This window comes from Balearica regulorum, chromosome 5 (genome assembly GCF_011004875.1).
Source record: "Balearica regulorum gibbericeps isolate bBalReg1 chromosome 5, bBalReg1.pri, whole genome shotgun sequence".
Classification (NCBI taxonomy): domain Eukaryota; kingdom Metazoa; phylum Chordata; class Aves; order Gruiformes; family Gruidae; genus Balearica; species Balearica regulorum.
The window spans coordinates 4,525,729-4,539,138 of NC_046188.1; the positions used below are offsets into that span (position 1 = coordinate 4,525,729).

The 13,410-nt window shown below is 50.1% G+C and overlaps 1 protein-coding gene across 4 annotated transcripts in view; it reads left to right on the top strand.

The window, feature by feature from the left end:
• Positions 1-13,410, top strand: part of SAMD4A (sterile alpha motif domain containing 4A) — a 107,447-nt gene that overhangs the window by 54,974 nt on the left and 39,063 nt on the right. For all 4 annotated transcript variants that reach the window (XM_075753228.1, XM_075753227.1, XM_075753230.1 and 1 more), the window contains exon 3: positions 11,934-12,452. In XM_075753228.1, the coding sequence (XP_075609343.1) occupies positions 11,934-12,452 (519 nt within the window). The remainder of the gene's footprint in view (positions 1-11,933; positions 12,453-13,410) is intronic.

A 13,410-nucleotide genomic window follows, 5' to 3' on the forward strand; every position in this document is an offset into this window, starting at 1 on the left:
TTGCTGAGCTCATGAACTCCGTGAAATGATGGGACTTCTGGAAGTAATCTGCAGCCCCCTGTTTAATTATACTTCTAATCCTTGCTGACCCATCCCGTTGCCGTGGGCCAAGCTGCCTCTGCAGGCCGGCTAAGCTCAGCTAACTTTGCACAACAGCCAACAAAAGCCACTTGACCCAGGATCTCGTCTGGATATCTGTGTCCATCAGACCTGGCACGGCTGCTTTGATATTTCTGTCTCCTCGTTGCATGCACAAGGGCTGATGGATTCCCCTCTGCTCCTCCCATTACGGCCCGAGAGCAGCAGCTCTCCCCAGGACAGCATTTTGGTGTCCTTTCTGCAGTGCTAGCGTTCTTCCACCCACCCTGTATGGATGGTGCTCCTGCCTTCTGCTGCTCTCCTACACCAGTGGGTAGAGGTGGAGAAACACCTCACCTGATGGTGTCCACACTGTTGATGGTGCTTTTGCAGTTTTGCATGCTCTCTGTTGTCAGGTGGGGCCCAGGCACTGTTTTCCTGCACTTTCAAAAGACCCTCCTCCCCATCTGAGGCTTGGGAGCATGATGCCCCTGATGCCCAGGAGCTTCTGTGCTCCAGCAAGTAAAGAGAAACTGGCGCTGTGAGACCTTGTCCAGTGTCAGGCTGGCTTCACTCTTCAGGACAGCTTTTGTAGGAGGTTGGTTCGTTTGTCTACCAAGGATTTGTCCTCCTGGGCTTTGGGTGAGAAGCAAGGAGATGGTACCTCATCCTTGCTGATGCCCCATCTGGCTCTGAGCTCTTATTTCTGATGCTGAATGGTTTCCCACGAACTGGTGGGATTTTCACTCTTGTTTCACAGCCGTTGGCACCGCTGTCATCAATGTACTCATCACTCCATGAGACAGTGCTAGTTGGACTGTGGCTTGTGAAGTCAGTGAAGCAAATTCACCTTTCCCAAGGTGTTCTCCACACCAGTGCCGGCCACGTCACGTTGAGGAGCTCAGATGTACGCCGTCGTACATGTGGTTGGTGTAGGTTCCCTTGGCACCTGTGGAGCTTTTGATAAGGTTTCCCAGTCTTTGCTCTGAGTCAGTGGGATGCTCTCAACCTTGCAAAGCTCTGCACTAAATTAAAAGTCGTGTTGCTAGGGAGTATTGTGATAATACATGGTATTACGCTCCATAGCAAAAGTGTGCAACAGATCCGGCCTAGAAAACAAAGCCATAAAACCTCCCATCAGATGCATGGTATGAAAATTGAGTGTACTTCAGCTTGGTATTAAATATGTCATGGAAAAAGACTCCCGCTCCTTCTGAATTTCCTGAAAGTCTGCTTTGGGCTGAAAACCGTAGTGGCTGCAGCCAATTTAGAGAAGGAAAAATCTCCGCTCTTGTTGCTGTCTGCAGAAGCACGCTTAATGATCGTGCCATGCGATTCTCCAGTGCTAAAAATATATCGCTTCTGAGTTTGTACAAACAGCCTCCTAATAACTGGAGCTCTGGCAAGCTTGCAAGGTAAAGGGGGAAAATAGTGTCAAAAATGTGAAAATCTTTTTTCTGCTTGCTCTGCGGCACAGTAGAGCCGGGCTCTTCTGTCCTTGCGGATCTCAGCATGAATTAAGGGATGTTTTGTTGAGGGATCTCCCAATTTGTTCTGCTTCTGACCAAAATAATGGGCATTTTGCTTCCTTTTCAGTTTACAACTTGGGTGGAGAGCGCTGAGCTCCCTGCCCTACTGCTCGGTCTGCTGGTGGGGTTTCATCAGCCTGTTTGGGGGGATGGGATGGGATGAGAAGATCTGATCAAGGGTTGTCTTTCAGTGCCAAAATTCCCAACTCTTGCTAATGCTTTCCTTGCTGTGGGATCAAGAAGTGCAGTCCCAGCTTGAGATGCTCAGCCTGAGGACATCCTTTTCAGTCATTTCTTCCACACAAGGAAGGGACTGATCCTACAGAGTGGACACTTGACGAGGCTGCCGTTGCTTTGGAGACCTTGATGGAGAGGGGAGCTGCCAGTAATAAACAGCTGGACTTGCTGCCCAAGGAGAACTGCCTTTAAAGGGGCAATGTGTTGAGTAGGGCTCATGTCCTATCCACCACAGGGGTTTTTTTGTTGGGGGGGAGTGGTTGTTTTTTTCCCCTAGAAGCTGCACATCACATGGTCGCCTTCTCCTTAGCCTGACTTCCCAAGAAGAGTTGCGAGAAATTGGCTGTTCTTCAGAAGTGAAGTGCATTGAAGATGCAGCAGCCAGCTCCCCAGTGCTCATCCACATCCACCTCACCTCTGCATCAAGCTACCTTTGTTTCAGAGCACTGCCCAGCAGGAACACACCTTGTATGAAGCACAGAAAATAAGGCCAACGATGGCCAACGTGCCTCTTGCAACGCAGCTCTGCCAGCAAACCCGTCCATGCCGCCTTGGCAATGGGTGTCAAAGAACTTGCCCGTTACACGCAGGGGGATGCTGGGTGCGGTTGCAAGAAGGTTGTGTCTTTTGGAAAAAACTGTTTTCAGTGGTTAAATTCGCACTGTTACGTTTAACAAGTCAAAAGGGCATTGAGTAGGTAATTTACATGGAGCTTCTTAGTCTCGGTCATTGACGATGGAGAAGATGCTCCTTCGTTGAAGTCCTCTGTGCTCCTGTCAGTGCTGAATCCTGCAGTATAATCAGAAACGCTTGGCTTTTGATGGCTGTATGGCTCTTGCCTTTGATTTTCCAAGGAATCACTATGGCCTGCAGCGGGGAGCTCCCCGGCCGCCTCTTTTTGCAGGACGTGCTGTGCCTATTGCTCCATTTTTATGGCATCTCTTCCCTGCATCTGCACTGGTCTGTTCACCTCCGCTCCTGCTCGGAGCTTCTCTGCAGCAACCACTCGGGTGGAAAAGAAACATTAGCAAAGTACTTAATGTATTTTTAGCCTCTTAGAATGTGATGTAGCTGCTGGAAACACGGAGGAGAGCCAGCACCATGTGAACCGATAGGTTGCAACACATCAGCGGCAAATTTTCCGTCTAGCGCTGGTGCTCCTTGGCACCATCGCGGAGCCGGAGTGTGAGGTGGGTCGTGGGTGATGGAAAAGGGAGGTTCTGCATGTGCTTTGAGTGATACAAGGCTCAGATGGCCGTCTATCTGTCCTCTCCCTATGGGAGCTGATGAACAAAAGGCCCTTCTGTCCTTCAAAGGGTTCATCTGCACTTAAATCTGCACAGAAGCTGACCAGCTAGGGAAAGGGGGAATTGGGCAATTGCCTTTTTTATATCTCTTTATGGTCTGAAGATGCTGGGGTAGATGCTTGGACCCAGAGGTTCATAGCTGTTGGGGTGGGTGCTCCGGAAGGGAAAGCACAGAGCTCCGATTGCCACGAATAGCAGTCCCCAGACCCTCCTGGTGTCCGGGGTTTGTTTGCAAACCTTCTGCCTTTTCCCAGCTCCTAGGCTTGTTATGGGGAAAGAGCTTGGCCACTACTCCTTAGATTTCTCCCCAAGTTGGGCTGTTAGAACTGCATGGGAGGGAGCGAAAGCAAAAAGCCAGCTGAGAGGTTTTCTTGGTTTTTCCTCTGTCAAATCCTGCGTTATCCACCGGGACGAGCGGTTTCTGGGACCTGGGAAGAAGCGGTCCCCGGGATGCAGAGCTGGCCTCTCCCAGCCGCTGCAGCATGGAGATGCGGGAGATGCCAGGAAGCCACGGGTGTTGGATCCAGCAGGCGCTGATGCTCTTTGGCACGGCTCCCGTTGCCTTCAGACATATAGGCTTAGGTCCTCCCGCTCCGTGCTGAGGTCAGCTCTAGCGCAGGCATAAATTCAAACCCACTTGAACGTAGCAGGGGGTTTGCACACCACGCTGCAGCTTCCCAGCCCGTAGATGTGCTCAGAGACATCACCGGTGTCTTCTTGGCTGTGTTAGCCACGGTTTTGCATCGATTTGGGTGAGACGAGGAGCAGGATTCAGGTTCACCGGCATTTGGGTGTCAGCTTGCATCATCCATCTTGTGCAATTGGCAGGTCTGCAATAGCCTTTATCGTTGAGATTTTTTTTCTTTTAATTAGTGTCGGTTGCAATAACGAAAAGGCACATGCTGAAATTCTTATTATTTGGCCTCTCATGGAGGGAGAAGGCTGCCAGGTTTAATGGCAAGGGTATTGATGTGCTCTGGATGGGGTACAGAGAGGGTTTCCAACAGGGTTCTCACTTTGTTTCCTTTAATGTTGGTCTTTTGAGTGAGGCTGATTTAGGAAGAGAAGGATGTAAATTCACCCAAACAAAATATTGTGAATGGGTCAGCGTGCAGGTGCTAATTAGTGCAAATAATAATTGAAATCCCTTCATCTGGAAACATGCTGCAGTTCACCTTTGGTCGAGCTGCTGCAGCCGGAGCCAGGGCAGAGGTTTGTGTCCGCAGCAGCGTTGCAGAGAGGATTTGTTGGATGGGTGGTGGGGAGTTGGACCATCTCACGGACCAGTAAATCCAGTTGCAGGAAGGCCAGGACTGGCAGCGACCTGCGCTTGGTCGATATGCGTGGTGCAAATTCAGACTTGTCGTTGAAAAAATCTTCATTTCTTTGTTCCGCTTTAATTTCACTGCTGACCACCCTGCGTGAGATGGGGTATGGTCTCTCCACCCCACTCCTGCTTTTCACCAAGCCAAATAGCCGATTCACGCAGCTGCTGGAAGTCATGGAGCCAGCAGAAGTGTTACTGTGGGCTCAGGTTTAATGAACATAGAGCCGTGACCTGCTAGAGACCGGACATTTAGAATCTGCTAAGCTTAACAGAAACAAGAGTAGAAGGTGATTTGAGTGCTGAGTCCTGAGTACCTTCACTTGAGGAAAGGCAGGACATCAGGGAGCACTTTAATTCAGACCAGAATTTATTCTGAAGCCAAATAAATTCAAGCTTAAACAGATAAATTCAACTGGAAATGAAGGCAAACTGAAGCGTTTAGGACACACTGGAACAAACAGCCAGTAAATGTAGGGTTGGCGTTTGTCTCTTGGTGGCCATTCACTGGGAGATGACATTTTGGCCAAACAGAGATTGCTGGGCTGCGTTCATATGCATGGTCAGGTTTCTTGACCCCTTTTGCCCTGGTGAAGACACCCATGCAGGTGTCTTAGGTGTTAGATACTGGGGCTGACTGGTGATGACCTCAGTTACCACCAATTTTGGTGATTTTGTTGGAAGTGCAGCATCTTGCATGCAGCTATGGAGGACCTGGTGGGTAGCGGTGTGCTGCTGGGTCTTTATGCAGCAGGAGGAGTCCGGGCGCTGATTTTTCTACCTCTGCTGAAAAAGTGGGTGCCTCCATATAGCTCTGCCCATCACCCAGAGCCAGTGCTGCATCCGTAATCCAGGAAACGGTGAACAATGGGAAGCTCTTGTGGGAGCTGCTGAGGAAGGCCTCCTGCAAAGCTTCCTGCAAACCCAGAAATAGCCATCACTTGCACGGCTCACTTGAAGCACAGATTGAATTTCTGGTTTGCTGTTGGCCGCCCAAGACATGAAAACCTCGGTGTCGTCAATCCCTAGCAAGACTTGGTTGCCGGCCAGGAGCACCTGGTTCTTCCCTCCAATCCCTAATCCTGCAGCATGTCACTTTGCAAGGTCAGGGTTCCCAGCCTAAATTTTTGGTACAAATTCCTGGTTTTTCTCCCTGAGTACATCTGAGAGTGCCGGTTCATTCAGCCCTGCTGTGAAGGTGCTGTTTGGTGGGTGCCCTTCAGAGGTACGCACCTAACTCTTAGTCTTTTCTTGCTTGGACAAATTATCTGAATGGGCTTTTGAGAACTTTTTGTGGAAAATGTTGTTAAACTGAAAACAAGGGCATAATAAAACAGTAATTTAAGAGCAATTTACTGACAACTGGAGCCCTTAAATGTACCGACTTACCATTGTGGAGCAATGATACTAAGCCTGCTATTTGAACATACTCTTTGTCACTCGGAAAATCCTTGGGCAGTTTTTAAAACACTTCCAGTCTTTAATTGTTGTCCTTGTTACTCATGATAAGCTGTTGTCTAGTTCATAAATTACACATCATTCATCTCGCCTGCTTCGTCAAAACCCCAGATCAACACATTTGTCTACTTCACTTGTGAAATGTGATAAGTCGTACATGACAACAGGAGGATAAACCAATTTCTGCTTTCAAAATGAAAAAGTTTATCTTGGTTGGGGTGGGTTGGTTTGGGGGTCTTTGTAAGCATTTGAGAGGTATCCCGCACTGCCGTTGTTCCTTGGAGACATCTCACCTGGTGAGACACGCGCGTTGGTGTGCCTGCGCTGACAGCTGCCCTCGGCCGTCCTTCGGGGCAGGGTTGGTGTTTTCGAGGTGGAGACTAGAGGTATGTTTGCAAAAATCAAAAATAAAAGAAAAAAACAGGCAGTTAGCTACTTCAACGTTTCCAAATGCCGGCACCAGCTGGTTTTTCCTGGCGTCCGCAGGAGCTGTGCGTATCCCTGCCGTTGTCCATCCAGGCTGGCTTTACCTTCGGAAAACTCCGACTGTTCCCGGTACATCATTAACAGGCTCAGGAGCTCCACGTGCCTCGCTGGCGGTTGAAATAACCCAGTCATCTATCAGGAGGCAGGGTCAAAGTAAAGGCAAGAAGGTCCTTCACACAGTTGCGGCGTTAGAGGTGGATCCGTCACCACCTGACGTGAAGGCAATTAACAGGAATCCAGAAGTGATTAAGCAGATTCATGACAGAGAGATCTGTTGAGTGCTTATTAAATTGACTAACATCACCTCTTTCTCAAGCCAAAAAGCCCCTGGTTTGGGGATAATACTGGACCTGTTCCTAGCGCAGCACAGGTTTCAGCCTTGGAAGCAGGACCCGGCTATACTTGGTGCTATATTTATATGCAGACACTCCGCATATGCATCAGCCGTGCTGTATAGTGGCAAAATTGTATTGGTTCAGTAATCCTATGTTAGAAGGTAGTTTCACATCCCACCTTCATTCAGCCTCTCACCCGAGAAAGAGTCCTTTAATAAAAAGTGGGATTTTATTTTTTTTTTTTTTACTGCTTCAGGGGCGCCGGCAGCTCCCATCCCTTCCCGGTACAGGGCTCACAGGGCTGGGACAGGAGCTGGCTCCTCAGGACGCTCATGGTCGGTTGTTATTTTAGCTCATCTCCAAAAGGAGATGTCGGTGCAATGACAGCAACGGGCAGGACAGGGATTTGGGGGAGTTTCAAAGCGGCGAGGTGGAGTTTCTAGCTTTGGGGCTTTCTCTCTGCTCAGATTTGCCTGCTGCAAATACCGAGAGTCTCGCCATCCCTTAGAGCAGCGAAAGCCTGGTGATGGGAAGCATCAGGCATCCGTGAAGCAGCACCCGGGGGAACTAACGAGGCTGTAATGTGATTAGTGCCTGTGACCCTGTACACCCCTGCAGGTAGCATGCTGGGGCCCTGCGACGTGGGAGCCCAAAACCAGGACACATCCTAACCCTGACCGGGGGGGGGGGGGGGGGGGGGGTGTGTGTGTTCTGGCAATAAAGGGTGAGACATCCCAGATGTCCGGGAGTGCGTGGCAGCAGGTAGGGAGCTGAAGTGGGGGCTCCTGTGTTTGGGGAGAGGGTGGAGAGAGGCTTCGGGGGGGTCGCCAGCCCCTCTCCCCTGCCCAGAGGCACTCCAGCTTTCCTCACATGCCGCCCGCTCCAGATCCCTCTGTTTTTTGGCAGATAGGATTAAGCCTGACCTTCTGCCCCATCTCAGAGAGAACCAAACCTCTTTCGGATCTAATTATTTTCCATTTTTGTTTAATTGTGCACATCCTGCTGCTGGCTGAGAAGGAGAGCAGCTCCTGCCCGGGCTGGGGCAGGGAAGGCCCTGGCCCCTTGCCCACCGTGGGCTTTCAGATCAATGCTCCGTCTTTTTTGGGGCTGTGATTTCAAACCTTCACATCTCCTGGAGGTCTGAGGCAAGTTTCCCAAGAAGCAGCTCTAGAACCGTCCTGTGTTTCTCCAGTGGTGATCTCCACACTTGGTCCTCGTCCCTGTGTGAGGAAGAGGAGTCTGGCCACAGCCGCCTGCCTCCCCCCATCCTCCTCCTCCTCCTCCTCCTCTCCTGTACCCAGTTTGCACCGGGCTTTGCTTCTTCTGCATGTAGTTTGCTATATAATGCCTATGTAAAAATTCCATTTTTTTAATGATCTTTTGATTTCTCAGTTTATCCGAGCTGCTGCAAAATCCCGCAGCCTCTCCCCACAGACGGTGCCGGGCTGGGGGTTGGCTGTGCCAGCCGCAAGACCTGCCGAACGGCCCCGATGGCAATGACAAAACGTGGGGGTGATAAGGGAAGGGGTGAAATCCCTCTGCGGGAGGAGGGGAGAAAATAAGATGGGTTTTCACCTCCCAGGCAGCCGGCCAAGAAGCAGGAGAGAGAGGGGCCAGGTAAATCAGATTAAACGTGACACAGAGCTTTGCCTGCAGCAGAACTACATCTGCATGTGGAAAACAGGGAGATGCTCTGGTGGGCAAACGCTCAGGCTTCAGTTCATACAAGAGAGAGGTGTGAGAAGTGTGCCCCATGTGCAGGAGGCGTTGTGCACAACCAGTAGTGTTTCAAAATCGAGCAACCTGGCCAAGCAATTTTGGCACAGTAGGTGCTAAACGGCATCGTGTTGTGTCCATGTCTGGCATCCTGGTGCTGGCGGTCCCTGCGTCGGAGGTGGTCACAGGAGAGGTGGTGAACAGTGACTTGTGTCGAGCCTCGGCTGGTGCCATCTTTGCAGCACAGATCTGCCTCCATCGGCTTTACAAATAATGATCCAGACTCATGTTGACTTCTGCACTCTCTGGACTTATAGAAAAAATAGCAGTAGCAATAAGAAATAGTAATGAGATGGGTCCGTTGCCAAGACCACGTGTTTCAGGGGAAGGCAAAGGCAAAGCTGTATAGGCTCTTCTCGCGGAGAAGGTGTTATCCCTAATTCCCACTGGCAAGGGAAGATGGGGAAAGCAGGGATGGGAACCCACCTACTGCAAAGAAAAATGATTTAGATGCAATGTCCCACCTAAGGGCTGCCAAAAGCAAAGGGTCTTTACGGCTTTCCTCTTGATTTATGAGCCAGTAACTACGTGTGATTATTCTGGGGAAAGCAGCAGAGCTGCTCCAAAGTGTTTTGAGGTTGCTCCTGTCCAGAATACCCTACACTCAGTGGGTAGAGCCTGGCTTGGGGTGGAGAGGTTGCGTTTGGATCCCCTGAAGAGTGGCTTCAGTCCCACTGTGCTTTGGCGAAACACGTAAGTGAGCTGGAAGGGCTCAGGATGGTGAATTATGACCCAAGATAAAAGTTGCTTTGCATTGCATCAGAAGGTGTCTGTCACGTACCTGCTGTGGAGTGGACCTTGTGTTCTGCTACACTCATGTATTTTTTCCAACTTCACTTAGGTTGAGCATTGCTTTTCCAAATCCCGTTCTTTAGCACCAAAACAGCCTCACAGCATCTCCACGGGAATGGGAGGGCACCCAGCGTGCTGAACCTCACTTCTGCTGCAGATGAAACAGTTCCTCCTCTACCAGAGGCATGCCACACCGTGTCCCTTGTGCCTCTTGACGCAGCGGCATGAGGTGACTTGGGCACGCCGGCGGCCGAGTTGGGAAGCAGCTCTGGAGGAGGGGTGGGTCTGTGGAGAAGTAAATACCTCTGCGGAAAGTTCCAGTGAGAGCCGTCAGCGTTTCCAGCAAGCCATCTAGTGGCTTCCTATTAAAACGGTTGCAAGCCTTAAAACTGGGAAGGCGAAGCTGGAGGGGTGAGGGCTGCTCACCACCGCAGTCGTGTCGAGGAACCGATGTGCAGGGTTTGGCCTTAACTGGGAAAAGGCCCTACTATAATAACTCTCCTCTGGGTGGTGGGGTGGTGCAAGGGTTGGGTTAGCTGCTGGAAGGCAGCGTGGGTCTTCCCAAAAGCAAACCTGATGAGTGATCCTACAGATGGACGTCCAGATCTTCATTTCATTGGTGGGGGTTTGGTTACCCTAGCTCAAAAATACATGAAGGGTGTAGGGATAATCAATGACTGAGAGCAACTTCCTCTCCAGTGTGGATAGGAGACAGCAGACAGAGAGGGAGAACGTAAAATTTGGGGTTTTTTTTTAATGACATGAAAACTCAGGGTATTTCCCTAGGTGAAGTTTTGGGCAGCAGGTTGAAAGCAGACAGAAGAAAGTACTTTTTCACCAGCCAGTTCAGTTGTGGCACCCTTAGGCACAACCTGCTACAGGGACTGAAAGTTTGAAAGCTTCACAGAGGTGTTGGGTAAGCGCTGGAGAAGAGACTGACCTGGGCCTGGGGAGCATCAGTCAGGTCGTCTAGGTGGATCCTGAGCTATACTTGGCTGGTATTTGTATAAGCTATGCATGAAAGACCTCCGGTGATGGAAATTTCACAACATCCGTAGGCAATCTCTCCGTGCGCATCACTAGCCCTACCTATAGAACATAGTTTCTTCACGTCTGACTTATTCGCCTTTGCTGCAATTCAAACCTATTAACTACAAACCCTGGGAGACACACAGAACAGCTTGTCCGTGTTGGTCTTCCACCTCTCAGACAGATGACAGCCCGGCCGGTGCATTTTTTTAGTGCAATGTGGCATTTTGACTGACGTTCGGCCTGTGATGCTTCCTGACCCCAGGCTCTGCCGCTCCTGGTGCCGCACAGCGATTTGTTCCCACCTGCACGCAGATGTTTGCACCTACTTAATGCAGCTGGTTTTTTTCTGACTTTTCTCCAGATCTCAACATTGTTTGACTTTTAATCCAGTTTTCTGGAGTGTTTTCATTTCTCCTAGCACAATACCTGCGCATTGAATTCATTTATCACATCACCCATATCACCGATGACATACTGGGTAGTGTCACGGCCGGGACAGGTCTCCTTGCTCAGTGCATCCTCCCAGTCTGACGGTGAATCACCAGTAACGACTTTCTCCATCTGGTTTTCTGATGATTTGTGTGCCCACATTAGAGTAGTTTCGCCTGAGCGTGTTTCTCTGGTGTGCTGCTGAGGAAGCCATGTGCGGCAGCACCTAATGAATATCAAGATATACAGCTCTGACTGCTTCTCCAGCTATTCACAGGCCAGTTACTCTGTCGCAGAAGGAAATTAAATTGTTCTTGACAAATCGGTGTCGGCAGTCACTTATCATCTTGTTATCTTCTAAGTGCTTACAAATAGGTTGTTTCATTATTTGTTCCATCAGTTTTCCAGGAGTTTGAGTTAAGTGACCAGTTTGTAATTCCTTGGTTTTTCCTCTCGCATATTTTTAAAGCTAAACCCTGTGTTTGCTTTTTTTTTTTTTTTCCCCCGGTCTTCTAAAACCTCTCCTGCCTGCCGTGAGCTAACAGAGGAACAATAGCTCTGTGCCTGCTTCAGCTGAGCCCTTCCCTCAATACCGTGGGGGCAGTTCATGGCGCCGGGCTGGTGGATGGCCCAACACCCTGGTTTGGTTATTGCTCTCCTGCTGGGATGTTTTCTTTCCTTTGCCCTTCGTGGATCCTTTGGGTGACAGCTCATTTGAATCTTGACCTTCTTCCGTTTTTCCAACCGGTGCTTTTAAAAGGTTGGGTTTATCCATGTAGAGGTTTTGCGTAGTATTTTGTGTAATCATCTGCAACGATACGGAAGATTTGGGCCAAATTGTGACTTTGATTAACATTAGGACAACAGCAGTGGAGCTACGTGGCTGTAGGGTGGCTGCAGTTCGGCTTTTTGAGTGATTTTCAGGAGTGTCTGGTAACTCTCCGTGTCCAGTTCATCGTGCCTTGCCATGACCTGGGTTTTCGGAGAGCAGTGACCTCCTGCCTGGGGATGCTCACGCAGTGGCATCACACATGCAGGCATTCCTCTGGCGTGTCATATTTACCCTGCGAGAGCCTATTTATTTCTTTATTAGCTCTGTTTGCTGATTTCTCAATTCTCTTCTTTTTTTTTTTATTTATTCCTTCAACAGGAATCATTAACCAATGGCAACAGGAATCCAAGGATAAAGTGATTTCCCTATTGTTAACCCACCTGCCTTTACTGAAGCCCGGAAACATCGAGGCAAAAGTCGAATACATGAAACTCTTGCCTAAAATCCTGGCCCACTCGATCGAACACAACCAACACATCGAGGAGAGCAGGCAGCTGCTGTCCTACGCCTTGATACATCCTGCCACCTCCTTAGAGGACAGGAGCGCCCTGGCCATGTGGCTCAACCACCTGGAGGACCGTACGTCGGGTGGCTTCGGCAGCCAGAGCAGAGGTCGGTCAGATTCGGTGGACTACGGGCAGACGCACTACTATCACCAAAGACAAAACTCCGACGACAAACTCAACGGATGGCAAAACTCTCGAGACTCGGGCATAAGTGTCAGCGCTTCCAGCTGGCAGGACAAAAACCTGGCGTGCGAGAATGGCCATCTGCCCCTCTACTCCTCCTCCTCCGTCCCCACAACCATCAACACCATCGGCACTAGCACAAGCACCAGTAAGTACCCACGGGAAGCGCTGGGGATGGCCGCCCACGGCCACTCTTCACGGCACGGTCCCCCCCATCCCGCTAGGAAAACTGCTTTGCCCTGCTTAGCAGAGGGGCTAGGTTCATCTGGGCCATAGAAAACTCCTTTTTTTTTTTTTTCCCTCTTTCTTTCCCCTACCTGCTTTTTGATTTCCTGCCTGCCTTTTTTTTTTGCCTCTCTATTCCTGTGGGATTTTAAAGACCTGGCAGCTAGAGAGGAGGGAAGAACAGCCAAGAAGCTGTAAGAGCAAAAAATGTGTGTGAGCAACAATCGAAGGCAGCCCCTTTTCTTTCATGTAGCTCCATCTAGGTTTGCAGTTCACATTTCAAAAGTTCCTAAAGCAAGCTGTGAGCTGATGCTTCACGTCCAAAAGTGAGCTGAGGGACTTGAGGCAAGTCCAAAAGAAGTGATCTGGGGACTTACTGGGAGGAAATGGGATTGGAGCCCCGAAGCGCAGGCATTGTTTTTGGAAGCAGGGCTGGGATCCACGATCTTCAGAGCATATCTGAAAACATTCCTTTGTATCTGCAGCACATAGAGGTGTGAAGCTGGCGGTGATCAAGGGGTTTAGATGCGCAGTCCTCAGTGTTTTCCGGGAGAGTTGGGTAGCCCTTCCCCTGTGGAGGCTCTGCCAGGCTGCGATGGGATCGGTGGATGGTGCAGAGCCCAACCCAAGGCTTGGACACTCGTACAGATGCTGCAGAGCACCATGGCTGGAGATTTTTCACTGGTTTTGTGTGGAGATGTAATGCAGCTATAACTACTTTTTAAAGCAGCTGTTGATGCCTGCGAGCCATCTTTGGGAGAGGAGGAGCAAAGCATCTTCTCAGTGGGGTTCAGGAGCTCTTTTGCCCACCCACTCCCTCTGTGGAGGGCTGTCACACCAGCCTTGCTGTCACCTTGGGTGACTGCCACCATCTCACCTGC